General features: G+C 55.0%; 1 protein-coding gene across 3 annotated transcripts; it reads right to left on the minus strand.

Annotated features, from left to right (window-relative positions):
- Positions 1–4,994: 4,994 nt before the first annotated feature.
- DNAJB5 (DnaJ heat shock protein family (Hsp40) member B5) lies at positions 4,995–20,973 on the minus strand. 3 transcript variants are annotated; one of them, XM_057369612.1, is made up of 4 exons: positions 20,916–20,973; positions 13,855–14,099; positions 11,059–11,657; positions 4,995–7,008 (listed from the first exon to the last, which is right to left on the minus strand). In XM_057369612.1, exons 2-4 carry the CDS (start codon positions 14,063–14,065, stop codon positions 6,775–6,777), a joined length of 1,044 nt encoding a protein of 347 aa, XP_057225595.1. In that variant the 5' UTR covers positions 14,066–14,099; positions 20,916–20,973; the 3' UTR covers positions 4,995–6,774. The 3 variants fall into 3 exon arrangements, with proteins under 3 accessions (XP_057225595.1, XP_057225596.1, XP_057225594.1); XM_057369613.1 differs by lacking the exon at positions 20,916–20,973 and adding an exon at positions 17,145–18,496; XM_057369611.1 differs by lacking the exon at positions 20,916–20,973 and adding an exon at positions 14,173–14,961.
- Between the last annotated feature and the right edge of the window lie 4,011 nt (positions 20,974–24,984).

Consider the following 24,984-nt stretch of genomic DNA (forward strand, 5'->3'; position numbering starts at 1 on the left):
TGCTTTTTCTCGTTGCAAGCGCTCATTAAATCCAGCAGAAGGGCTGGAAAACCTCTATTTTGATTCCCTGCCATCTGTGGGACATGGCTCCTGCAGGGGAGACAGCACCCACAGGATTTCCAAGAGCATCTGCCCCTGCTTTGGGGTGGTGTAAACATGCTGGGGGGGCTGAGGGGTCCCCCAGATCAGCAATCACAGCCCCTCCCTGCAAACCTCTGCAGCCCCAGGAGAGCAGTTGGTGTCCCAGAACTGGGGTTGGCCCCAGCTCTGCCTCTTTCCAGGACTCATCCAGCAGAGACCCCTGGTCCCTGCCAGGGCAGGAGCTTTTCTGCAGCATCCTGCTCCCCTGCCCAGGTCCATGCAGGGGGAACTGGGCAGCTCCCAAAGGTGCCTGGGGGAGGAAGATGCTGTTATCGTGGGCTTGCCCTGGGTACTGTGGGATTAATGAGGAGGAAGCTGAGGAGACCCCCGTTCTTTGCCAACATGATCAGCAGCTTCCTGTGACCCCCTGGGTGGCACCTGTGGCCCCAGACCCCCTTCACTCCCTTACAGCCATTACAGCCAGGCCCCATGGGGACAATGGGACTTCAYCAGGACCACAGTCCAGCCATGCTGGATGCAGGAACCTATCCTTGGCTGCRGTGTTGGGGTTAGACGCTGGTCCCTGATCCGAGACACTGGGACCCTCCGGCACCATCCAAAACCGTCTGAGCCCAGCAGGTGCTCCTGTCAGCAGAGGCCCAGCAGTGCCCACTCTCAGCAGGTCCCCATCCTGCCCCAGGCCAGGCACTATGGGCATCCCTGCTCCATTGGGATCACTGGCCCCCAGGACATCCCTTCCCCTGGAGCCCTCCTGGCYCATGGGCATCCCTTCCCCATGGCCCTTGCCCCAAGGGCATCCCTCTTCCATGGGCATCCCCTGCACTCGCTGTGTRCCCTCTCCATTGACATTTCCTGCCCCATGGGTATCACTTCCCTGTGGATGTTCCTGCCTCAAGGGCTTCCCCTCCTGTGCAGGTTTGAACCCTGATGGCAAATTAGTGCCACTCAGCTGCTCACTCACACCCCGTGTGCCACAAGCCCACAGTTCGTACACGATGATCGATCGTGTGCAATGTCCCTCTGGCTACTTTGGGTCAGCTCTCCTGGCCATGYTCCCTCCTGGCTTCTTGTGCACCTGCTCACTGACAGAGCACTGGGCACTGAAAAGTTCCTTTGTTTCTCCAGAAATACAGGTGGGCTCTGCCCCGTGTAGCTCAACCGCTTCAGGACGCACCGTGCACCACGTCCTGCTAGACCCTGACTCTCCTGCCCGTCTGATATTCCAGATCACTGGATTCTCACAGTCCAGTAAATCCAGTTGTTCTCTCCTCCTCCTGGATAGAGACAGGGCCCCTTTAGTCCTGATCATAGGATTTGTCACTCACTTCTTGTAGAAATGGATTGGSATTTTTATAGAATCACAAAACATACGGAGCTGGAATGGACTTATTACAAACATTGCCTGCAATGCCTGGTCCTGAGAGCTTTGTCCAAATGCTTCTTGAACTGTGCCACGTTTGGTGTTGTGACCACTGCCRTGGGGAGCATGTTCCACTGCSCAGCYACCCTGTGGGTGAAGAAACTTCTCCTGATACCCAATCTAAATCTCCCATGATGCAGCTTCTTGCCATTCTTGCTATAGGATCAGGAGTGCAATCAACCCTTCAACTCTGCCTGGGAAATTGCCCACTAGAGACTGGGCACCAAATTTTCTGGAAGAACCCCTCTTTGTGTGATTGTTCTCTATTGCAATTCCCATATCTGTGCCTCTCTGGTCAAGGCAGATTTTCCTTCCCACAKTCTTGTGTCCTCCCCATGGTCTTGCAAGTAAAACCACCAGGTACCCCAATCTCCTCCCTCTTCACTGAAAGGKTACCTGCTGTAACCAGCCCGGGGTAATGGAGGGCTTCCAAAAATTGAAGGCAGGAAGGAAAATGTGGATGTAGATGTGGATGCCCCATCCCTAGGAATGTTCAAGGCCRGGCTGGATGGGGCTTTGAGCATCCTGRTCYAGTGGAAAGTATCCCAGCCCATGGCAGGGGGCTTGGAACGAGATGGGCTTTAAGATCCCTTCYGAACCAAACCTTTCTATGAGTGATTCTGTGAAGGAGTGGAGATGTAGGAAAATGTTTCTCCTATAGTTTAGCTCTCCAAGARAAAAAGGCCAAAGGTGCAGTTATGAACAGCTCCCAACAGATGGCTCCCGAAATACAGAGGGGATGGCAGTGTCGGTGCTTGTACCAGATTTGTCTCACAAAAAAAGATTCTGTTCCAATTGATTCTGTTGCACCAATGGATCCGTGGCTGAGACCAATCGTGTGAGGTCCAACGAGGCCAAGTGCTGGGTCCTGCCCCGTGGTCACAACAACCCCTGCAGCTCCAGGCTGGGGACAGAGTGGCTGTAAAACTGCCCAGTGGGGAAGGGCCTGGGAGTGCTGATCAGCAGTAGCTGAACATGAAGCACGCTCAGGTGGGCAAGAAAGCCAAAGACCTCCTGAATGCGTCAGCAATGGTACAGTCAGCAGAACCAGGGCAGTGACCATCGCCCTGTGCTGGACACTGGCGAGGCCACATTTCAGGTGCTGAGTCCGGTTTTGGCCCCTCACARGTAAGATATTGATGTGCAGGAGTGAGTCCACTGGCAGAGGGGGCAGTGGAGCTGGGAAGGGTCTGGAGCAYAGATCCTGTGAGGAGCAGCTGAGGGAGCTGGGGGTGTTAATCCCGGAGAAAATGAGGCTCAGGGGGCACCTTATCACTCTCTGTGGCTCCCTGAAAGGAGGGGGTAGCCAGGTGGGGATTAGTTTCTTCTCCCAAGTAACGAGAGAGGACAAGAGGATATTGCCTCAAATTGTGCCAGGGGAGATTTAAGTTGGMCATTAGGAAAAATTTCTTCATGAAAAGCATTGTCGAGCACTGAAGCGGCTGCCATGACTGTGGTGTGTCCCTGGAGATATTTAAAAGATGTGTATCATAGAATCATGGAGTGTTTAGGTTGGAAAAGACCTCTAAGATCTTCCAGTCCGACCATTATCCCAGCACTGCCAAGTCCACAACTAAACTGTGTTCCTAAGCACCACATCTGCACATCTCCTTGGACACTTTCAGGGATGGTATAGACGTGGCACTTTAGAGACACCTCCAAGTCACTGCCACAAAGAGCAACCCACCCAGGCCCCATGGAGAACAAACATCGCAYGCACAGCAACTCTGAGCGCAAACAAAACAACTTTGTGACAAGAAGCTGTTAAACTAATAAAGTAAAATCTTGTAACAAACCTGCTTTAACAGCTCTGCTCAGATCTCTGGGCACACGTGGAGCACCAGAAAGGGCTGTTGAGGTTTCACTAAGTGCCACACAGCAACTCACTCGTTCTSYCCCRGTTCATACACTGGGCAYGATTTGGRTCAGCTCTCCTGGCCATGCTCCCTCCTGGMTTCTTGTGCACCTGCTCACTKACAGAGCRTGKGAAACTGAAAARTCCTTGAGTTAGGGTAAGCGCTGCTGGGCAACAWCWGAAACATCAGTGTGTTATCAACATTATTSTCATACTGAATCCAAATCAYAGCACTGAACCAACTCCTAGGGAGAAAATGAACCCTATCCCAGCGGAAAACTACTTATTCCCTACCACTTGCATCATGCCAGGTCCCCCTGCTTCCCAGTATCCCATCATCTTTCGTGTCTTCTGACACAAATTTTTTGATCCTTTCCACTGCCTGAAGGGAGACTACAAGAAGGATGGGGAGAGGTTTTTGACAAGGACATGTAATGACAGAACAAACAGTAATGGCTTCAAAATGAAAGGSGGGTTTATATTGGATATCAGGAAGGAATTCTTTACTTGAGGGTAAAGTGAAGCACTTGCCCGGAAAATCTGTGGATGTCCCATCTCTGGCAGTGTTCAAGGCCAGGCTGRATGGGGCTTTGAGCAACATGGCCTAGTGGAAGGTGTCCCTGCCCATGGCAGGGGCTTGGAATGAGAGGAACTTTAAGGCCCCTTCCAACCCGAATAATTTTTTGATTCTGTGATGACACCATTCCCTGTCTATGGACCACCCCTGTAAAAGTCTCTTCAGGTGGTTTAGTCCATGACCTTGGGCTTCATCTGTCCTAAGATGCTTTCAGGGCAGAAAAGATGGTGCACGGTGGTATCACATGTAGAAACCAGTTCTGATTCCATYACTGCTGGGCTTGGCTGGCTTCATCAAAGCTACTTCTTTGGCAATCAAAGAACTGGGTTCAGATCTCCAAATCTACAAAGGTGAGATGCCCTGATGGTGGGCATGTAGTAGCCATGGAAACCACACACAGTGTTACATAGCAATTAACATCATACAATGAATTCATTGACCATTCTCACCCCAAATCAAATCCTCTTGAGCCACACAGAGGACTTGAGAGATGGGCACAAGGCCCATGGGTTTTGCACTCATCWCCTGTCCCTGTGCACTCCTGATGGGAGCATTGTGCAAACATTCCCTGGCATCAGCAGGACTTGCCATGGGTACGAGTTATGCCTCGGGTTCTCACCCTGCTCCAGGGCCCTTCTGAGAAGAGATGGGGACTGCCCTCTCCAGCCTCCCCCATCCCACTGACCATGTTAGCTACATTCCAGAGCTCTGAGGGGACAGAGCTCCTCACCAGCACTCTCTGCTCCCGATCCTCAGCAATGTGGTCAGCACAGTTAATGCCATGTATGAGGGGAGCTGCCATTCATGATAAAGCAAGTCATGTATTCACTCCCATCGCCTCATTATCAGACTCTGAAGGTCCTGTGCACCAAGTACCAAAACAAAACAAATGCATTTCTTCTTCCTCTCCCTGCCAGCCTCAAGGGCACCTGGCCAGGTTGGTGGTGGCAATGGCCCTGGCACAGAGCCCCCTCCCCGCTGTCTGTTGGAGGCCAGCCTGGCACCTCCCATCACAACACAACCCAAGAAAGTGTATTTTTCAAAATACCTCTTTATTTCTCTCAATACTGACATTACAAAAAAAAAAAGAAAAAAAAGAAAAAAAATTACAAAAAACCCCACTATAAAACATTCAGGTCTCATTGAAACCGAGAAAAACAAACCAGCTTGCATCTGCACGCTGGTCTGTCTTCTCGCTCAGCGCGTCCACCACATTTCTCCACATTGAATTCCACAGGGACCAGTGGAGGGAACCGATGGCCTCCCCTTGCTGGCCAAAGCGGGTGATGGATTCAGCAGCACCTAAAGGGTCTCCTCGCCCCGTAGGGTCACACCATACAGCTGTACCCCAGCCCCATGGACACCTCACGCACTGCCCCCCGCCCCAAGTCAGCAAATTCTTTTTTTTTTAAGGACTAAAAAAAGAAAAAAGATTCCCAGAGCTGGGGGGGGAATATTTTGGCAGGAGTTTTCTCGGCAGTGCTGTGGTGAAAGAGCTGTACCAAGGCAGGTTGAACATGCCTCCTGCTCCATAACAGCCCTTTCCTGGGAGAAAAACTAGCATGAGGCAGAGTAGGCCGAGAAAGGTAAGAAATATAAAAATTCTCCTGATGGAAATCCAAAGGTTTTAAAAAAATACAGTATTTGAAAATGGAGCCGCCAAACAGACTGCCTCATGCACCTCCCAGCKCCGCCCTGATGTCCAGAAACACCTCCTGAATGAATTGTCCCTGTAGAAAAATATATACACACGCCTCTCTCTTCTTAATAGAATCCCTAATTTGACCTGAAACACAAGTGAAACCCACAGCTCTGCTCACGCTTGGCTCTGCTTTTGCACCCAGATTAGTGCTACACGCACACACAACCCCACTCCGGGGGTTTGCTGTTCGTGTGGCTGAATCATCCCCCTTTCAAAAAAAGCCTGGGTGCGTCAGGCCAGTATCCCCAATACAGGCAGAGAAAAACCCTTACGAAGTTTATCTAATGAGCTCTATATATATGTATTTAAAAAATAAAAGCAGCAATGCAAACTCAACACATCTGAAAAAAGAAAGCTCCACCCTGGGCTTTCCCCCCTCCTCCTGCTGGCTGGGGCCCTGCGGGCAGCAGGTGCAGGCAAGTGCTGCCCATGGGCACTGGGGACATCCCCGGGCAGGGGCAGGAGGCTGGATGGACCATCCCCACGTGCTCCGTTGTTTGGCACAGCCGAGGCTTGGTGTAGGCTTGGCACAGGAGAGCGGACCACGGCTGGACTTGGCACCGTGGCCCCAGGTGAGAAATTGTCCGGCTACTGGGGGGGCCACCGCAGGCAGGAGTGATCAGCACCGCGGTACAGCCGGGACCCCAAACAGCAGCAAGTATCAAAGAGGGGAAGAGAAAAACCAGCAGCGGGGATGCCAGATCCTGCGGAGTCCTATTTACACTGCGCCGGACCCCGACAAGTCCAGCTTCTTGTGGGAAGAGTGGCCTGAAAAGCAGGTGACATAAAAAACCCACAACACGACGCACCTCCCCAGGCAGAGGGCCCACGGCTCTCGCTCCTGCGAGGCAGAAAAGATGGACCTCTGGGGAGATAGAAAGTTTGGCAGCTGGGAGAGCTGCGGCAGACAGGAGTCTCCCCATTGCTGGAGTAAAAAACCAGCCAAGAAGGATGGATAGGGGGTGGGTTGGGTGGGTTTTTTGTGGGGGGAAAGTAGTGTGAGGGGTTGGGTTTTTTTTTTGCATTTAAAAGTGCTGTGACACCTTGGCTCTGTGTGGGCCAGGTGCTGTGGCACATGCGTTTGGAGTATTGCTGCTTTGGAGGAGAGTCCCTGGGCTCTAGGAGCATGGGAGGTGCTGCTTGAGGATCTGTCTCGTCTGGGGAGCTATTCTGTCTGGGAAGCGGATTTTGAACTCCACGATCAAGTCTCCTCGCTGGCTGGGGGCCTTGGGGAAGGGCAGCCCCTCCCCACGTAGTCTCTTCACTGTCCCCGGCTTGATGATGTCGTTGCAGGGAAGTGGAATCACCCGTCCATCGATGGTGGGAATGTTCACGGTGCAGCCGCACAAGGCCTGAGGAAGGAAGAGGGGACAGGCCATCAGATGGGGCTGACACCCCAAAGCACCCTGACAATCACACCCTGTCCCTGCACCGTATGCTCCCTGGTTTGAACCGCCCAGCTCCCTTTGGATGGTGCCCGGGAGCACTGGGTGATGCYCATCAGTGCAAACACAGCTCTCTGCTCGGGCCAGGCCAGTCCAACCACCATGAACTGGGCTGCAGGAGCCATCCAGGAGAGGGGTGCCCCAGCTCTCATGGGCAGAAGGACGCCCCTCCCCACCTCCTGGGCTGCCCAGGAGGCACTACCAGCAAGCGCCCAACCACCCACAGCAACAGCACAGGCTAAATTTAGCCCCCTTTCCAGCCTCATCGGCCAGCCTTGGGCAGCTGAAAATCCAGCTGAGATCACGGGATGCTGCCACGGCCCATCAGCTGTCACCCTCCGGAGCACAGCAGCTCTGCCCAGTGCTGGGGTTATCTATAGCACAGCCCATGTCCCATGCCCCAACCCTGTCACCGACAGCCCCCACAAGGCTTTGCTGGTGTGGCACTGAGCTTCCCTAGGAGCTGGAGTGCTGGAGGGGATGGTTCCTGTCACCCAYCCCACTGCACAGCAAAGAGCTGGTGCTGGGGGTGCCATCCTGATGTACCCCAGCCCCCAGCAGCAGCCGCACACCGGCCTGCATTGGCAAGCCACGTGACATGGGAATGCAGCAAGAAAATCCTGTGTCCTTAAATAACTCAGACAGCTCTGTCGTACATGTGGGCAGGATCGTCTCCAGGCTTTCAGCAAGGGCTGAACGAGAGGACTGCAGAACGATGCTTCTGGAAGGGGGTGGAGGGTTGCTGAGCTACAGCCTCAAGCTYTCATGTGGGGGCTGGTACAGATTTGTCCCTCTGAAGTGGGTCCTGGGGGTCCCAGCCCTCCCAAAAYACCCTGCAAGGGGAGCGGAGGAAGATGCAATTGCTGTTTCTGGGGTGGGTGGAGGAATGTTCTGCACTCCCCTCCCCAGAAAATGCCTCTAGAGGTAAATCAGCAACCAGCACAAGGAAAAACATCTCATGCTGGCCACTGGCTCCAAGATGATGGACAGGGCTTCTGCAGCTGAACCAAGGCTTTGAACCAGACTGTTTGCAGTGCCAAGCTGGCTGGGGGTCTGGTGAGTGGAGAAGCAGGGGAGAAGGTCCTGTCTSCTTGCCTGGCTCCTCTGCAAAGGCCTCTTCCTGGAACAGGTGTCCCCCAGGGATGCTCCATCTTCAGGCTGCAGGAGGATGCCATCACCAGCTCTGTGTGAGCAGCAGGTGCTTGGCTGATCTCCAGCAGGTTGGAGGGAAAACAAAGGACAATCTCCCACATCAAAGGAGTTTCTGTCCTGCACTCAGGCAAGGATGCCAAAACCCTCCTGCTCACTGGTGCCCAGTGCTGTGTGCCATGGCTGCACGTGCCCATGGAAAGGACACCTCCCGCCACAAAATGGAAAAGAGAACAAGAAGTCCCTGTGAGAACACGTGGATGGGGAAAGCAGACAGAGATGTGAGCAGAAGCGGGCGGTAGGAGCGAAGGCAGACAGGATCTTAATGTTTCCTTCCCAGAGCCAAGACGCAAGAATCYGAGGCGATCGCTCCTCCGCCGTATGTCCCTGTTTTTTATTCTTCTTGCTCAACTTTCCTGGCATTTGGGAAAACGGTTGCTGAAGTAACACCAGTAACCGCGGGAGCTACCCCGCATCCTAGAAAGAGGCTTGGTTTATCCCTGGGGATGAAATCACCCTGGGTTTGAGCACTGTGCTGTGCGAGCAGAGCTTTATCTAGGTCAGTGCTGGGTCCTCCTCCGCTCGCAGCGAAGCCGCCAGGGAGGACATCGCCATCGGCCGTGTCCCAGCCGGGATGAGCTGAGGCGYGGATGCTTCGAGGAAGGTGACGCCAGGTAAAGGATGCAAAGCGGGATGGTGCCGAGGGCAGGCGTTTAGGCAGCAGCCGGGCAGGCAGGACGCCCTGCCAGCAGCACTGCCTCCTGGCAGAGGCAGCTGCTGGTGGAGTGTGTCTCCTCCCTCTCTCCCTCCCGCGGCTCCCTGCTGTGGCACACGCCTCTGATTTCAGGAAGGAAGACAACGAGTCCCTGGAGAAGCACTCCTACATCTGTGGTTCTGCAGCAGACAGGTGGCAAAAAGCCTGCACTGCCCTGGCCAGGCACACAGTGGGGCTGGGACTTGAGGGCTGGGCAGAGCTGAGAGTGGGGCAAAGCACCCATCACCTGCTAGCTTTCCTGATGGAACTATGTTCTCTCATGGTAGTGGCTGAGACAAAAATTCAGGCTAGAAAAGACAGCCTTGCAAGGAAGAAGGTGCAACGGGAGCACCCATGGCTGCAGCCAGAGGCTGAGGTGATGGAGAAGTTGTGTTCTGTCACATATTGAGGTGGTAGATACAGGGTTGGAGAGCTCCCAGCATCTGCTTGTGCTCCAGAACACTTAAGGAACTTCTTTTCATGGAAGACAAATGCAGCAGTGTATCACACTGCCCTGGCAAGCAGCAGGCTGGAAATGATAGCAAGATCAGCGGCTCCAAGAGGATGCTCAGCATGTTGGGTTTCTGGTGGGGAATGTCAGAAAATAGAAACTCCAGCTGAAAGAGATGAGGAATTTGCCTGGACCAGCAATTTYCTACTTTGTGACTGCATTGTGCAAACCCACTGCCAGCACATGGGGATCACAGGTGTCCAGCACTTCTGGTGCAGCACGTGGAGCTGGAGCAGGTTTATCTTGTTGCTGCTCAAGGGTCAACTCCAGACAAGAGCCCCTCCAGCCTGAGCAGTGCACAAACTTGGGCTAATGTGGTCTGGCCGGCTCAGGGTTAATTTTACAGATAAGAGGAGTGAACAGAAGGAAATATCTGAGATACAGCATGCACAGTTCCATAAATAATGCAGTCTTTCCCAAGAATTTCTGGATTGGCCAGGAGARTTAGCTACTGCAGAAATAAACCTCTGCACTCTGACTCTGTTCCAGAGCCTGCAGGTTAAATGGAGCTGAGTTTGCTTCAGGAGTACCCAGCTCTGACTGGCCCATGTGGTTTTTGCCCCCACTAYACCCGGTCACAGCCCAAGCTCAGATGCAGAGACATTGCAGAGCTCTCTTGACTCGCTGACACACTTCACAAGATCACGTTTCCCTACCTTAGGTCTGGCCCATTGAGCTTATTTCTATTAAATGCATTTAAGAACATAAATCTGCCTTCAGGAAGGAAAAAAAAATATCAGCTCACTAAGAAGACAGACAGCGTCTACCGTCTGAAAGGAACAGCAAATGGCAGCTGCCAAAAACGTCAAAGTTAAATGCAGCTGCCAGCTGGGATTTATTAAAAGGTAGTTTTACAGCAGCAGTGGCGAACAGCACATCTTGTACTGAGGTAATCTYCCCTTTCCTCTCCCACCTTCACGCAGATTGCTGGATGATCTGATGTATGCAACCCCGCTGTGACCTCCRGGACGGGCAGCCTGGAAGCGCTGAGTTTTACTCATCGCCTGGTTATTTAATTTGTTTGGCTCTTTATCTAGGAAAGCCAGTATCAAAGAAAACAGCTAAAGCAATGCTCAGAGAAGACAAGGGATCACTTTCCTCCCTGTGATCCTGCTCTCTGTCYACAGGGAGAGACACCTGGTACAACCCTGGCAGTAACTAAACCACAGCAGGCCCAGATACAAGAAAAGCAGGAATCAGACTGATGCCAGCCAACCTGGGTTTTCCCTTGTTCCTACAAAGGATGTGGGCTCTGTTCCACATGTGAACACCCTGTGCTAAAGTAGAAAAACAAGACATAGGGAGAAGGGAGAAAATGGATAAATACCACCTGTATTGGCTTAAGAAATGAGGTGTGCTCAACAAGGAGAGCAGCATCCGTATCTCACACGTGGCATCCAAAATGAAGAATGAGTTGGTCACAGCAGCTCTTTAATTGTGGCCTACCTGGTCCTTYCTATCCAGAGCAGAAGTACCATCTTTGTCCCAAATGCCATGAACTAGTGCCACCTCCCATGCCATGGGATTTACCACCCATACCCACCTCTTTAAGACTGATGTTCGCTGTGTAGATCACATTCGTCCCGTCCCTCTTGAAGTGTGAGTGAGGCTTGTCCTTGAGGATGAAGACGATGTCTGCAGGGATGTTGTCTGGAGTGGCATCCCCTTCTTTGGGGAATGTGATTTTGGTTCCCTCCTTCCAACCCCGTTTGATGACAATGTTTAGGATCTTGTCCTCAGTCCGCATGGTCCGGCCATCAGCGTTGAGCCTTCTGCGAGTGATCTTCATCCTCTTGGTGGAGCCRTGGTAGATCTCTTCCAGGGACACCTTGAGCTCATGGATGACAGGTGGGTCTTGGACCTTCCTCCGTGTGTGCAGGGACTCCTGGTGCCGYCGGTGAACCCCATTGATGCCGTTGAAGCCAAACCGGCCGAAGGCACTGAAAGGGTCATCATCRTCATCCATATCCATGTCTTCCTGATCAAAGCCATTGAACATCCGGGAGCGGCTGCTGGCGAAGAAGATGTCGAAAGGGTTGGAGCCTCCGAAGAAGGATGCAAAGGTGGCATGGGGGTCTCCGTGGAAGGTGTAGTGGAAAGTGTTCCCTGAGCCACCTGAAGAGCCACCTCCAGTTTTGAGGCCTGGAAGACAAGAGAGAAGAGGAGAYATGAACGCTCCCTGTAGAGGAATGCTGTGCTGGGATTGCGCTGCCCAGGTGGGAGAATAGGTTCTGCCACCTCCAGGCAGGTCTTCCACCCTCTGCTGGGTCTGCAGGCCACCCCCTCCAGCCCAACCACCTGTGAAGGCACCATCTCTACCCATGACACAAAGTCTTACCCCKACACCCTGCAAACTCAAAATCTGTGCAGGTTTTGTCCCTTCTGTCCCTACTGAAGAACCTCTTTGGTTCTCTCCACTTAATTGACAAAATTTTGATTTAAAACATGCAGATCAGCCTATTTTCATTTTTCCTCATGAACAGGCTCATTTCTGCCCYAGTAGCATTGTCTCTGAGACTGGGTATTAGGAAAAACTCCACAGAAAAGTGAGTCAGGCATTGGAACAGGCWGCCCAGGGAAGTGATGCAGTCACCATCCCTGGAAGTACTCAAGACATATGTAAATGGGGCACTTARGGACATGGGTTAGYGGTGAACATGGCAATGCTTCATTAAATTATTTAGAGATCTTCTCCCACCTCAGTGAAGCAGGTAGAGGTGAGCAGACCTCCAAGCTGGCATGCAACTCCCTGCACATTGGCTTTAAAAAATGCCAGGTAAGCTCCAGGTTTATGTYTTTTAGCAACCGTTCCCATGGGAAACTCCCCTGGCAGGTCCCAGTCAGAGCCTAACGTCACTGCAACCCCTCTCAAGTCCCAAGAAGTCAAGGCACATGACAAGTGCCCCCCTAAGAGGTCACACATGCTCTGCAAGGCTATTTTTGACCAGGAGGGGTGGGAAGGGGTTAAGCCAAGTGTAGCTCAGGGACTATTTTCAGGGCACACCAGTGACAGTGAAGGACTATTTCTGACAGGCTGTCCTTTGTGCCAGCCCTCCACTCCCCTGTCACAGCAGTTTGGGGGTCTGTTCTGACTGATGRAGTCAGTGTTCTGGATGTTTTGCTTCACCTTGCCTACACAGTGTGTGGGACTCAGAAGCTCCTCAAAAYGCTGACCTCCATTGCTCAAAAAAATAGGAAACAAAAGGTGTGGGGGAGGTCATGGACCATGAGAGGTTCAACACTGATGGAGCACGAGGGAATATGACCTTTAACTTGATGGGGCAGTGAGGGAGACGCTCTTACCRTCTTCCTTAATTCACTCTTACTTTAAATGCCTTCAGGCGACAGGGATTTTGCCGAATCCCCAGCAAGCCCATCCCTAATAGATTGTACAGCCAGGAGGTTTCACCTTTAATCCCATGACGCCAGCCTGAGCGGRGTCCGATTTCAGTGAGGCCTCCTGGGAAAAGCTGGTTTCCCACTTGAGATAGCCTCTTCTCATTTTACAGAGCAGCAAATCACTGTGCCYGGTGCATCCATCATAGCCCTGACATAACTAACAGGTCAACAATTAACCCACTGCTGCTTAATCCTGCCGGTGGCTTGTGAAGGGATGCACCTGCCCAAGAGGAGCTGCCTCTTCCACCCAGCAGCCTGCTCCTGTCAGACCTCCTGCTCTTTTAAGCACCCAAGCCCTGGGCTGATTAATGCAGATGCTATTCRGCACTCTCCTCGAATGGGGTTGCGCTCTTCCATCTTCGACTAATAAGGCCGCCTGCGTTGGAAYGGCTCTCCTCCTCCTCCTCCTCCTCCATGCCAACCACCAGACAACAGCAGCCGCTTGGTTTCAAAACAAGGGCCTATTACTTAAATTGGGAAAAGCTTTGAATCCTGTAGGTCAGCCTGTACCGGRGAGGACAGTGGGACCAGTGCCCAAGTGCAGGGGGAATGTGGGCAGAAGCAGTACGTTCTMTGCTGCGATATTTAGGTCATTTAAAGGGCTGCTAACAAATTACCCCAGGTATGACCCAGGAGGTGAGCTCCTTCCACGTTCATTTCTCAGCTGGCACTTGGGGTTTTTGGGGCAGAGGGTACATGGAGCACAGCCACCCCAGGAAGCAAGGTGACAAACTCAAAAAGTGAAGCAGGAGGAGGAGCAGAATGAGGGGTGATTTCTGATACCTGTGGAGCCTTCACTCTCCCTGGTTTTTGGCAGTCAGTCCCATTTCAGAAGCAGGCATGAAATGCTGAAACAMCTCTCTGAAAACCCTCCCTCAACGGTAAAACTGATTTGGACCCCACATCCCTGCCTCCAAGTGGGCAGCGCTTATTCCCTTACCTTCCTCCCCATACTGGTCATATACGGCTCGTTTCTTGGGGTCACTCAGGACGTCATAAGCCTCYGCAATCTCCTTGAACTTCTCCTCAGCATTGGGGTCTTTATTCTTATCAGGGTGATATTTGAGGGCCATTTTCCGATAAGCTTTCTTGATTTCATCTTCGTTGGCGCCACTCTGGATGCCCAAAATCTTGTAATAGTCCTTCCCCATGACGGTGACGCTGCCGGGAGCCGAGTACTTATTCCTGAAAGGAGAAAGACAGCTCTTCGTAAGGTGAATATCACACTGGGGCAGCTGGGGATGGGACTGGCACGCACTTATCACGGAGCCGATGCTCCCTGTGTCCCACGGGCCAGCAGCACCAGAGCCAGCTCAAGTCCACACTTCCCACCAGAGGTCAGAGCCCCAGCTCCAGAATGTATCCCAGCTCTGGTTTTACCCTGCTGAGCCCCACGGCAGAGATGGACAGACTCATCTCTGAGGCTGACAGGGAGAGAGAGCCCAAGCTGGGGCACGGTGCTATTATAGGGGCCACRCCACTGCAAACGTCAGGCCAGGACCACGTCCCTGTCTGTCCCCCCCGGCTGAGTCAGGAGGGCTGAGCTATGTCCAAATGTAGCTGCCGGTCTGTGTCCACCCCCTTGCCTGGTTCTCTCCCAGCTGGGGACCTGAGACCCAAGTTGGGGTGATGACAGCAGGTTTTGGAGGCTGAAAGCTGTGGCAGAGACCATGCTGTGCCTTCACCTTAAAGGAACTTCAAACATTTTGTTCCTGAAAGCAATTGGCATTCAGCTGGAGATAAGCGCCTCCGGCTGTCAGAGCCATAATTTGTATTTAGCGGAGAGAGAACGGAGCCGTTAGACAGAAACATCTTGTGATGGTGGGAGGGCTTTTTTCTTTTTTTGTTTTAAAAAAAACCAACACTTTCTAGCCTGACGTGCACTCCCCGAGAGCCTCCAACTGGATCTTGCAGTAAGCCAGGAACTCAGGGCTCACTCGCTCCATCRCGCGGGGGCCGAGGCCATGCCCATGCCTATACTAAGGCATGGAAAACCCGGTGGCCGTAATTCATCCCCCAGTCACCGCTGGAGTTTCAGCCACCCAGGGAGCAGCCAAGGGAGATGGCAGGGCTGCTTCTCCAGGAAAAAGCAGGCAGATGGCAGGGCTGCTTCTCCAGGAAAACAAGTTCCATGCTTCTCCACAGATGTTACCCGTTGCTCCTCAACCTTTGGTTATCTGACAGAAAACACTTGACCCACTGAAACATCACGGTACAGCCTGGCCCTCTCACATTCAGTACTGACCTCACAACTCCCAGGTGCTGCCCCAGCACTCCTACTGCTCACATCCTGCTCCTTGCTATAGTCCAGGTTTCACCCCATCCCTGCTTGCTTCAAACACACTTGAGCCACCTCAACCCACWGTGCCACTCCAGCAGACAGATTTTGGCATGGAGTGTGAGCCTTGGCCCTTTTCTTCACCACCACAGAAGCTACCAGATGTTCCCCTCATCCTTACTCTATCCATGAACTCTCACTGGAGGTCACAGTGGGATCCCCCCCAACCACAGCAGCTCCTCCAAAGGTTGCTATGCTCCYCTAGGATCCATGCCTGGGTGCTATGCTGAGCCCCTGGCAGCCATACCAAGCATCCAACACTTGCCTTGGGCCATGCCTTGGGCAATGACCACTTACGGGGGCTTGGAAACTAGCCCCACATTTGGCCACCTCTATCCAAAACCACCAACTTCTGCTCTTTTTTGCTCAAGCCATGAGATTCTTTGCTGTAGATGGGGAGGGARGCTAAGGCACCCCTGAAGGACACAGTGAGGGGAGATGGGGGCATCTGCAAACAGTGTACAGCAGCTCAGGGGACACAGAAGAGYGGGAGGAGGTCCCTGGGGACATAAAAAGCATCTGACAGCGTCTCCTGTGGCAGCTCCTGGATGCCAGCATATTTCTATACCAGCTCCTGCATGTAGAGACGCCAGCAGCACCCAGCCCACGCAGGTGCTGGGGGATGTTCTGCTCCCAGCCCACACTCACCTCCACATTTACCCTCCTAAGTGGCTGGAGGGGCTGCAGGACACCCTGGAGTGAGCAACAGGCAGGAAAGCCTAGAGCTATCCTGTCCATTCTCCCCACTAATGGTCATCCCAACACCCCATTTCCCCACAGCAGCCTCCAGAGAAGGACAGAGGCTCCCTGAGACCAGTACTGGGACCAGGATTTGGCCCTGTCTGGATGTTGCCAACCCTCCCATAGTGAGAGCAAAACAAGCAGTGCTAAAGACAACCCCATCAGACCCTAGCWCCAGGAACACAGAGATGACAGACCTTCAATTGTTGCTGTCCAGGAAACACAGTGTCCAGCTCTGAMTCTGCACAGCCCAACCTGACAGCACCACTGCGACCCCTTACACGGCCAAAGTCTCACTGCGCTCCCCATAAAAACACATCCTGTCCTGGCAAAATGCTGTTGCCCCCCACAAGATCTCTGATCCTGCCCACCAAGAGGTCTTTGGCTTGGGTGGACGTGCCCAGTGAGGATACTCTCCTGACCGGGGACCCTTTTGTCCAGATGGGCATGGGGAGGGGGAATTTCTGTACCGAAATGCATCCCGGTGCCGCAGTTTACCGTGCCAGAGAGGACCAGGTGCCGGCGGGTGACCCCGTGGGTTAAGGCACGCTCCCGAGGCTCAGCTCACATGCACAATGGTGGTAAAACACGACTCTGTCCCCGCAGAGCCTCCCTCCTTCCCTCCCACCTCTCTGGGATCAGCTGCGCCTTGCCACCGCTCCTCTCCCCCTTCTGCTCAATCATCCTCTCCTGCCTTCCCATTTAACCCCCTCGGGAGCGGTGGGGGTTYCAGGCAAGCAAAGGCATTCCTGCATCGTCCTTGCAAACCGGATGCCTCCAGATAAACCACGGCCACCCTGCCTTGGAGAAAACCACAGGCATTCCCCTGCCCTGCCGAGCCAGCCTACCCTCCATCCTCCTCTTGCAACCACACCAAAAGAAAAAAAAAATAATTAAATAAAGAATAAATCTTTGTTCCGGCCCCGCACATGACATCAGCCCGAGCAACCGCTGGGCGAGAGCGCCAGCTGAATAGCGATCGTTTGACATAATCCCTCCGCTCGACAGTCATCTAAGGGAACAAACCCACCCTGGCAACRGCACAAGGTTTTTTTTGTTCCATCTCAGGGTGCAAGGTCACCGCGGGATGCCAGAGACAGGCGCTGATGGTTTAATGAGGACACAAGGTCGAGAGGCGGAAACCCACTTACCGAAACTTTACGAACACATTCATAGTCCAAGCTGTCATTTTTAAAGGCTCTAGTTTTATTTTAAACATCGCGGCTGTCCGCAGGCGGCGGCAGGTGCTGTGCGCCCGGCCGGGAGGCACTGGAGGGCGGGAGGAGGGTGGCGGGGCAGAAGGTGCCGGCTCGTGCTGGGGATGCCGCCGCCGCCGCCAAGGGATGCTCTGCTGGCGAGCACCCCCCTCCACCTCCTCCGGCACACCCAAAGGGCAGCTCCTTGCCAGCCCGGCAGCCGTGGTTGGTTCTGACCTCACTCCCAGGATGGCTCCGAAAGGGCTCCTCCGGTCGACGCGCTGCCACCGGGGAGCTGCCGTCCTTTGTGTGCTTCCCAGCCGCGCACAGAGGGACCCTTCAATGGAGTCACTTGCCGTGCTGTAATTTTCCTTTTAATTGGTTTCTTGATGCCTTCTCGTTAAACCGGCAGATTAAAACACCCCTGCTTAATCCGTCAGCTCCGGCATTCCTCTTCCCCGCTGCCGCAAGGCACCCGGCTGCCCAGTACCATCACATTCCCCACGCAGCCCCCGTCGAGGAGCGCAGGGAGCGCAGCCACGAGCCCCCCGGTGTCCCCAGAAACGACTCTGCTGACGCCCAAGGCTGAGCACCCGCCAGGCGAATCGGGTAGAGAGAAAAGTAGGGCGGCGTTGATATGGAAAAAAGTCACGTTAACCAATGTGCACCTCCCCAGCTTTTCCCGTTTGGATGCATGGGGGTCCCTGTATCCCCCTCACGGGGCTCCGGCACTGGTCYCCCGGCAGAAGGGGTCTGAGTGCCGCACTCCTGCCCGGCATCCCGGGCTCCCCATGGCGGCAGGGCAGCGGGACAGGGACGGTGCGTCCCCCGAGCCGAGCCTACCGCGCAAAACCTACTTCTGAGAAGTCACCTTCAGGCGCTCCAAGGAAAGCTAATGCCACCGCGTCCCCCCGTCTGTCACCATCACTCGCGGGCCACAGAGAACATCCTCTCCGGACACTCTACACTGAAATTAGGCAGCCGTACTGGGGACATCACCAGGCAGCTTCTGCATCCCACCCGCGGCAAGCAAAATACCGGGCGGGTGACGGTCCCCATCCCACTGCTTCCCGAGGGGCTGGGGTCCCGCCGGGCTCCGAGCCGGGTGGGTTCGGCGAGGCGCAGGTGCCGAGGCAGCGCATACCTCTCGGCGCGGCTCCAGAAGAGCAGGATGGCCGGCATGGCAGCGTATCCCGGGTTCAGTCAGGGAGCTGGTGGGGATCTTGTCGCGACGGGGCAGACAGAGACACCCGTGCCCGTGCTGGATGGCAGTCGCAGGCAACCAGGCAGCAATGTCATGACTACCCGCAATGAATCATCCCCTCCCCGAGCCCCCACACGCACCGCCCGCCTCCCCCTCCCCACCGACAGCCCCACTGGGGTGCCGGCACCTGCGTGGGGACGGGGTTAACCCTCCCCTCGCTGCCTCTGCCAGCACAGCCCCCGCTGCCAGCCCCGCCGGCGGCCGCCTCCTGCGTGGGCACAGATCAGGACCCCCGCTCAGAACCTCCCCAGAGAGGGTCCCCCATTTCCATACCCATGAAGTGTTGCCTCCTGTGTGGGGATGGTGTCAAGTATCACTTGCCATCACCCCTGACAGGGTCCCCCATTTCCAGACCTATCTGGCACTGACTCCTGGGTGCAGATAAGGTCAAGCCCCTCACAGCATCTCCTCAAGTAGGTTCGCCTCTTTGAAGACCCACCTGGCTCACACTTGTGTGGAGATGGGGTCAAGCCCTCCCCCACGCTGCCTCCCTGTGTAGGGTACCCCCTTTCCAGGCTCACCAGGATGCTCACAATGGGATGGGGTTAAACCCCTGCACTGCATAGATTGCCATGCTGTGCCCCCTGCCCAGCTCTACTGCGGGGCTAAGAACTTAAAGGGGATGGGGTTTAGGCCCTTCCCAAGCCCACAGGCACTGTCCTTTCTAGGGACTGTCACTCACATGGGAAGGAGTTCACCCATGTGTTGTGCCCCAGCACACGGATCCACAGGGGTCCAGAGGTGACCCCTTGCCATGACCCAGCCCCACTGGGAGCCACAGTCTGCCCCAAGAGGAAAGCAGGTTAATCCTTTCCTCCTGGTCAGCTCTACCCAGGAGATGCTGTCAACCTCTACTGGGGACAGCGGTTAACCCTTTCCATGCTGATCCCTCTAACCCTGTTACTGTCGCTTGGGTGAGAGGTTACCAGCTTTCTCACCAGCCAGTTCAGCTCCACTGGGATACATAGATACCCCCAGTTCAGTGGTGGAGGCGTATTGACCCCTTCCTGGCCACACCACATAGCTCAAASAGGGCACATTAATCCCCCCAAAGAGAAACAGGAGAGAGGGATTAATCCTCACCTCACCACCTCTCCAGCCCCACAGGGCTGTACTGCAACCCCATGGCAGGAGATGTTAACCTCTCTCTTCCAGCCTCACCTGGATGTGCTGTCAGTGTTATGGGGCAGGGAGGGATTAACTCCTTCTTGCCCTCCCCCRCTTCAGACCCACAGGGACATGTGGCCACCAGTGAGGGCAGCCCAGTTAACCCTGACCCACCAAGAAGCCCTGACAACCCCCAGAGATGTTAACTCCTTTCTCCCCCACCTTCAGCCCCACAGAGACTCCATTTCATGGTGACAAGACAGGGTGGCTAGCCTCTGTTCCCCACCATGAAGGGACAGAGGACCTAAGATCCCAGACTCACAGCAAAACCATCATCCCTTGGGGCAGAGAGGCTGATCCTGCCAGCCCCCAGKGACACCCTGCCACCTCATAAAGCAGAAGTTTAAGYCCCCACATCAGGACATACTGTCACWCCCTGGGTGCAGCGGGGTAAGTGCTTCTTYCCAGCCCCACAGGGACATGCTGTCACCTCATGGGCAGAAGGACCTTTTGCCTCCAGCCCCAAAGTGACAATCCATCACCCCTTTGGGCTGAGTCACTGAGCCCCCCAGTGACACTCTCTCACCCCTTGGGACACAGGGACTGTCCACCTCAGCCCCGCAATGACACTCTGTCAACCCTTTTGGGCCGAGAAAACGTCCACCTCAGCGCCACAGTGACATCCTGTCACCTCGCTGGGCTGAGGGACTGACCCTGCCCAATCCCACAGTGACATTCTGTCATCCCATAAGGCAAGGGARCTGACCAACCTCCGCAACTTCATGACAACAACTTGTCAACCCACAGCGCAAAAAACTGACGCCCCAGTCCCACAGCAGCACCTATCAACCCATGGGCAAGGGGAYTGACCCCACAGCAACACCCCCCGAGACAGGGGCACTGGCCCMCCACCCCACAGTGAGACTTTGTCACCAAAGACAGGTGACACAAGGCATTGGACAAGACCCCCGCCGGTCCCACAGGAACACCCCGCCATTCCCGGGCTGAGGGAATGACCCCCTCCCAGCCCCACGGCAACACTTGTCACCCCACGGCGCAGACAGTGACGCCCCAGCCCCACCGTGACACACGGCCACCCCCCAGGCCGGGGTGACATGACCGCCCCATCCCCACTGCGAACCGCCACACCCCGTGGTGCAGAGGCACTAATTCCCCCCAGCCCACGGCAAAAACTTGTCACGCCACGGCAGTCCCACAGTGACGCCCTGCCACCCCAAGGGGCAGGGGGATTGACCCCCACGGCCGCATTGTCGCCCCGCGGTGGCACAGCCGGGAGCGGGGTGCGGGGTTCGGTGTGGGGGTGCGGGGGCGGTCGGGGCCCCCCCGGCACTCACCGCTCCCGCTGTCCCGGGGCGCCGCGCTCGCTGCACCGCCCCCGCCCCCGCCCCCGGCCGCCACGTCAGGGGAGTCCCGCCCGCGCGCACCACGCCCCCGTTGGCCCGAGGGGCTGTCCATCGCCGAGCTGCGCCTCGCTGATTGGCTGTCCCTCAAGGGAGAGGCGGGGCTAAGGAGGGTCCCCGCTGCTCACCTGCCCGCCTCTCCCCCCGCGCCTCCCAATCACCGCCTCCCATTGGCCAGTTCAAGCCAGCCCCGCCCTTTTGGAGCCCTCTGATTGGTCGAGTGCTGGCCCTCTGMGGGATCCCCGGGGGGAATCTTCTGGAAGGGCCTGACGTCACCGAGGAGCCGCCCTTCCAGAAGATCAGGCCGTTCGTGTGCGCSCCCTCCCCCGCGGCTCCGGGGGCTCGGGGGGCTCGGGGGGCGGGGGATGTGACCCGGACCGGGACAGTACCGCGGCCGTGGGTGGTTCCCATTGCCCCCGGCATGCTGTGTGGGGCTGGGGGCTAGGCAGGAACCCTGCCCCATGCCCCAGGGCCTGGCAGCCCTTCAGSACCTAGGCAGGGCCGGAGTAGCGCAGAATCACTGAGTCAATGAGGTTGGAAAAAAACCTCTGAGCTCCAGTCCAACCTAAGGCCGGACACCACGCTGTCAACCAGACCGTGGCACTGAGTGCCGCATCCAGTCTTTTTGAACACCTCCAGGGATGCTGACTGCCACTTCCCTGGGCACTGCAAGGCCCAATCACCCTTTCTGTGAAGAAACTCTTCCTAATGCCCAACYTAAACCTTTCTTGGTGAAGCTTGAGGCTTTATCTTCTTTATTCCCTRGGAGAAGAACCTTACCCCCATCTGGCTACACCCTGCTGTCAGGTCATTGTAGAGAGTGTTAAAAGTTCCCCTTGAACCTCCTTTTCTCTGGGCTAAACACCCTGAGCTGCTCCCTCAGCCACTCTTCATCAGGCTTGTCCACCAAAACTGCCCACAGCTCTTGTTGCTCTTCTCTGCTGAAGGAGGTTTAAGGTTCTGGAAGCACTTAGTAGGGCCAGGAAGTCTGGACCCAGGATGGGAATTGTGAGGAGAAGGTGTCTGGAAGGCTCTGGAGCTGCCCTCTGCTGCTGTGCACAGTGTATGTCCCAGTGGGGCCRTGGGTGTGGGAGTGCAGGGCAGTGTGCCCATCCCTAGAGCCCTGCCTGCAGTGARCTGTGCCCTTCTCCATGTGGGGCTGGTGGGGATAAGTCCGTGAGGTGCTTAAAAAGGGCATTGTGGTGCTGGAATGAGTCTAGAGAAGGGCARTKGAACTGGTGAAGAGTCTGGAGCACAAGTCCTATGAGAATTGGCTGAGGGTCCTGGGGGTGTTTCRAGAAAAGGAGGCTCAGGGGAGYCTTATCACACTCTGCAACCCSCTGACATAAGGTTATAGCCAGATGGGAGTCAGTCTCTTCTCCCAGGCAACCAGGGACAGGACAAGAGGACAAAGTCTSAAGCTTYACCGGAGGAGGTTTARTTTGGATATCAGGAAATATTTCTTCAYRGAAAGGGTGATCAGACACTGGAAYGGACTGCCSARGGAGGTGATGAAGTCAGCTGTCCCTGGAGATGTTTGARRAAAGAYTGGAGATGGCAGTTGGTCTAAGATCTGCTTGACAGAGTAGTCTTTGATCATAGGTTGGATTCGATGAGATTCAGGGTCCTTCCCAATSTAACTGGTTCTGTGATTCTGTGGGGCATTCTGAGGTGTCTGTCGGGGGTGGTGGCAGAGTGTCCACTCCCCAGGAGCAAAGCCATAGTCAGATCAAACATCTGACATTATGGGGCTGCAGTCCTTATGCAACAGTGGGTGGCTGATGCTGTTTAGCCATGTGAGCCTGTGTGGAGGCTGACATTGTACTGTGCTTTTTCATTGTGGAAAAGCCACGGGGCTCCAAAGCCCTGGTCCAGCGGGAGACTCAGTGTTTGTGTTTAAAACAGTTTCTGCTCTGACATCAGTGCATCCCAGCTCCGCAGCAGCCGTGGCCATCTACCAGGGAAGCTGGGTAGCTGAGCCACACTGTTCCTGTGCAAAGCTCTGTCATGTCTGTGGTGGGGATGTGTTTGGGCTTTTGCCATGTGAGTCTTCCCCTTGATCTTTCCAGCACCTGGCCTCTGTTAGACTGAGAGTGAGGTGGCTCCTGGACCCAATGACCTGGATTTTGTCTTGGGAAACATGGTTGTCTTGAGAAGAAAACCCATCTCTTGATGCTGTCAGGTTGCTGTGGGGATAACATCCTGCCTCAACACCTGTCCGTAGACTGAGGGGGGAAACATCTGGTCGTGCAGGTGCTGCAGCTCCTGTGTRAAGCTGAGCACTGCTGTGAACGATTGAGGCTGTGTCCTTTTGCAACCCCTGTGTGCCTCCCCTTACTAATGGAATATTTGAGCAGGGTGCTTTGGAGTTCACAACTTGTCTGCCCCTTGTGGTTTGATCACAGCATCCGTCTCCCTGTCCTGCCTGGGCTGGAGCCTTCRTCTCTCCGGAGCGCCTGAGCAGGGTGTGAGCAGCCACCTGGGCTCCTCATTTCCCACYATGGTCTGTCTGTGGAGCCCCTCTGAGCTGGGAGAGTCTGAGTTCTCTGCGCACTGCCCGTGGAGCGGCTGAGTCATCGTGGTACTAAACCAGCACTTACTGTGGCCCATCTATTTTGCTGTGTTGTTCGGTGGCCCGGTCCCCGCGGCGGTGGGRCTCGTGCTGCGTGTCCCGCGCCGTGCCCATGCCCTGCCCTTGCAAATGCTTTTTGTTTCGGCTTTTCATCGCCGGGAGCATTGGAGGCCCCGGGGTGGGGGAGCTGGTTTCTGGCCGTCCCCGTGCTCACAAATGATCTGCTTGGTGTGCAGCCTGCCCGGGGACAAACAAGGGCTCTGGGCCAAGGGCTGGCTGTGGCCCCGCTGGACAGGAGCGGGGTCAGGGGTGACCACAGCCTTCCCTCCTGGGGTGCAGAGGGTGTTTTAACCAAAGCCACTCCTCCTTCGCAGYCGTCTCCCTTGATGGCACATCCGCACCCTTTTAAAGACACGCCGGGAAAGTGCAGGGAGGGGTGGCAGGAATAATTAAAGGTACKAAGCTGTTTCCATAGATGGAACAATTACATAAACTGGCTCTCTTCCGTCTGGGGGAAGAGATGACTGAGGGAGGCATGATGGGGAATAATAAAATCCTGTGTGGTGGGGGGAAGGAAGGTGAGCAGGGAAGGGTTGCTCGAGTTCCTGTAATAGGGCATCTTGTGTCAGTGACCTTTCAGGACATGAACACATTTTCTGAAGCAGTTTGGGATTAACCTGTGGAAATGGTGCCTTTGGTGAAGTGGTTGAGAGGAGGGAGATACAAGAAACTTGTCCGGGATGAAAAAGCAATTCAGCAAATTCCTGAAAAGAGAAATCCACGAGGGCTGATGAGCCCACTGATGGTGGTTCTGGTGCAGGAAATCCCCAGACTGCAGGAGTGAGCAKCATGATGTGTTTCCCTGGAGCTTTAGCTCTTCCCGGTGCTTTGTGCCTCACCTCCAGAGGTGATGGGAAGATGGGAAAGTGCAGCCTCAGYTGTTTTTCTATTAAAACATCATTACTTGGTGTCTGAAGGTTGGAGCAGAGGAGAAGRCCACTTAGCTCTGCAACCAGCTACCCAAGTGCCATGCCACTGTGAGGGACGTCTTTCTTAGGTTGCTTCCACCTCCTGCAAGCTGGATCTGGATCTCCCCATGRTTGAACAGATGGGGCAGGAGTGAGGCATTGGCTCCTTGCTGTGCTGGYCCCCTGTCCTGCTCAGACTCCCCTGCTCAGCACAGCATGGGGAAGTCTCCAATGTCTGTGGCTGGATGAGCTGGGGAGATGCATCTGAGGACACTGGGCTTGGCAGCAGCAGGGTTTGTGCTCTGTTCTCCAYGGCGAGAGCAGCACCCACGCATTTGGTGCTGTCTCTCCTTGCCTGTTCCCATCCTCAGAGATGTCGCCCGCCTTTTCCAGCACCCTGAGTTGCAGCAGGAGGAAAAGGCTGTAAGGAGAAGATCTTGCTCAGTATTTTTTTTTTTTTTTT

The sequence above is a fragment of the Malurus melanocephalus genome, unplaced genomic scaffold, assembly GCF_030028575.1.
Source record: "Malurus melanocephalus ecotype Western Australia unplaced genomic scaffold, MMel_1.1 scaffold_113, whole genome shotgun sequence".
Lineage (NCBI taxonomy): Eukaryota > Metazoa > Chordata > Aves > Passeriformes > Maluridae > Malurus > Malurus melanocephalus.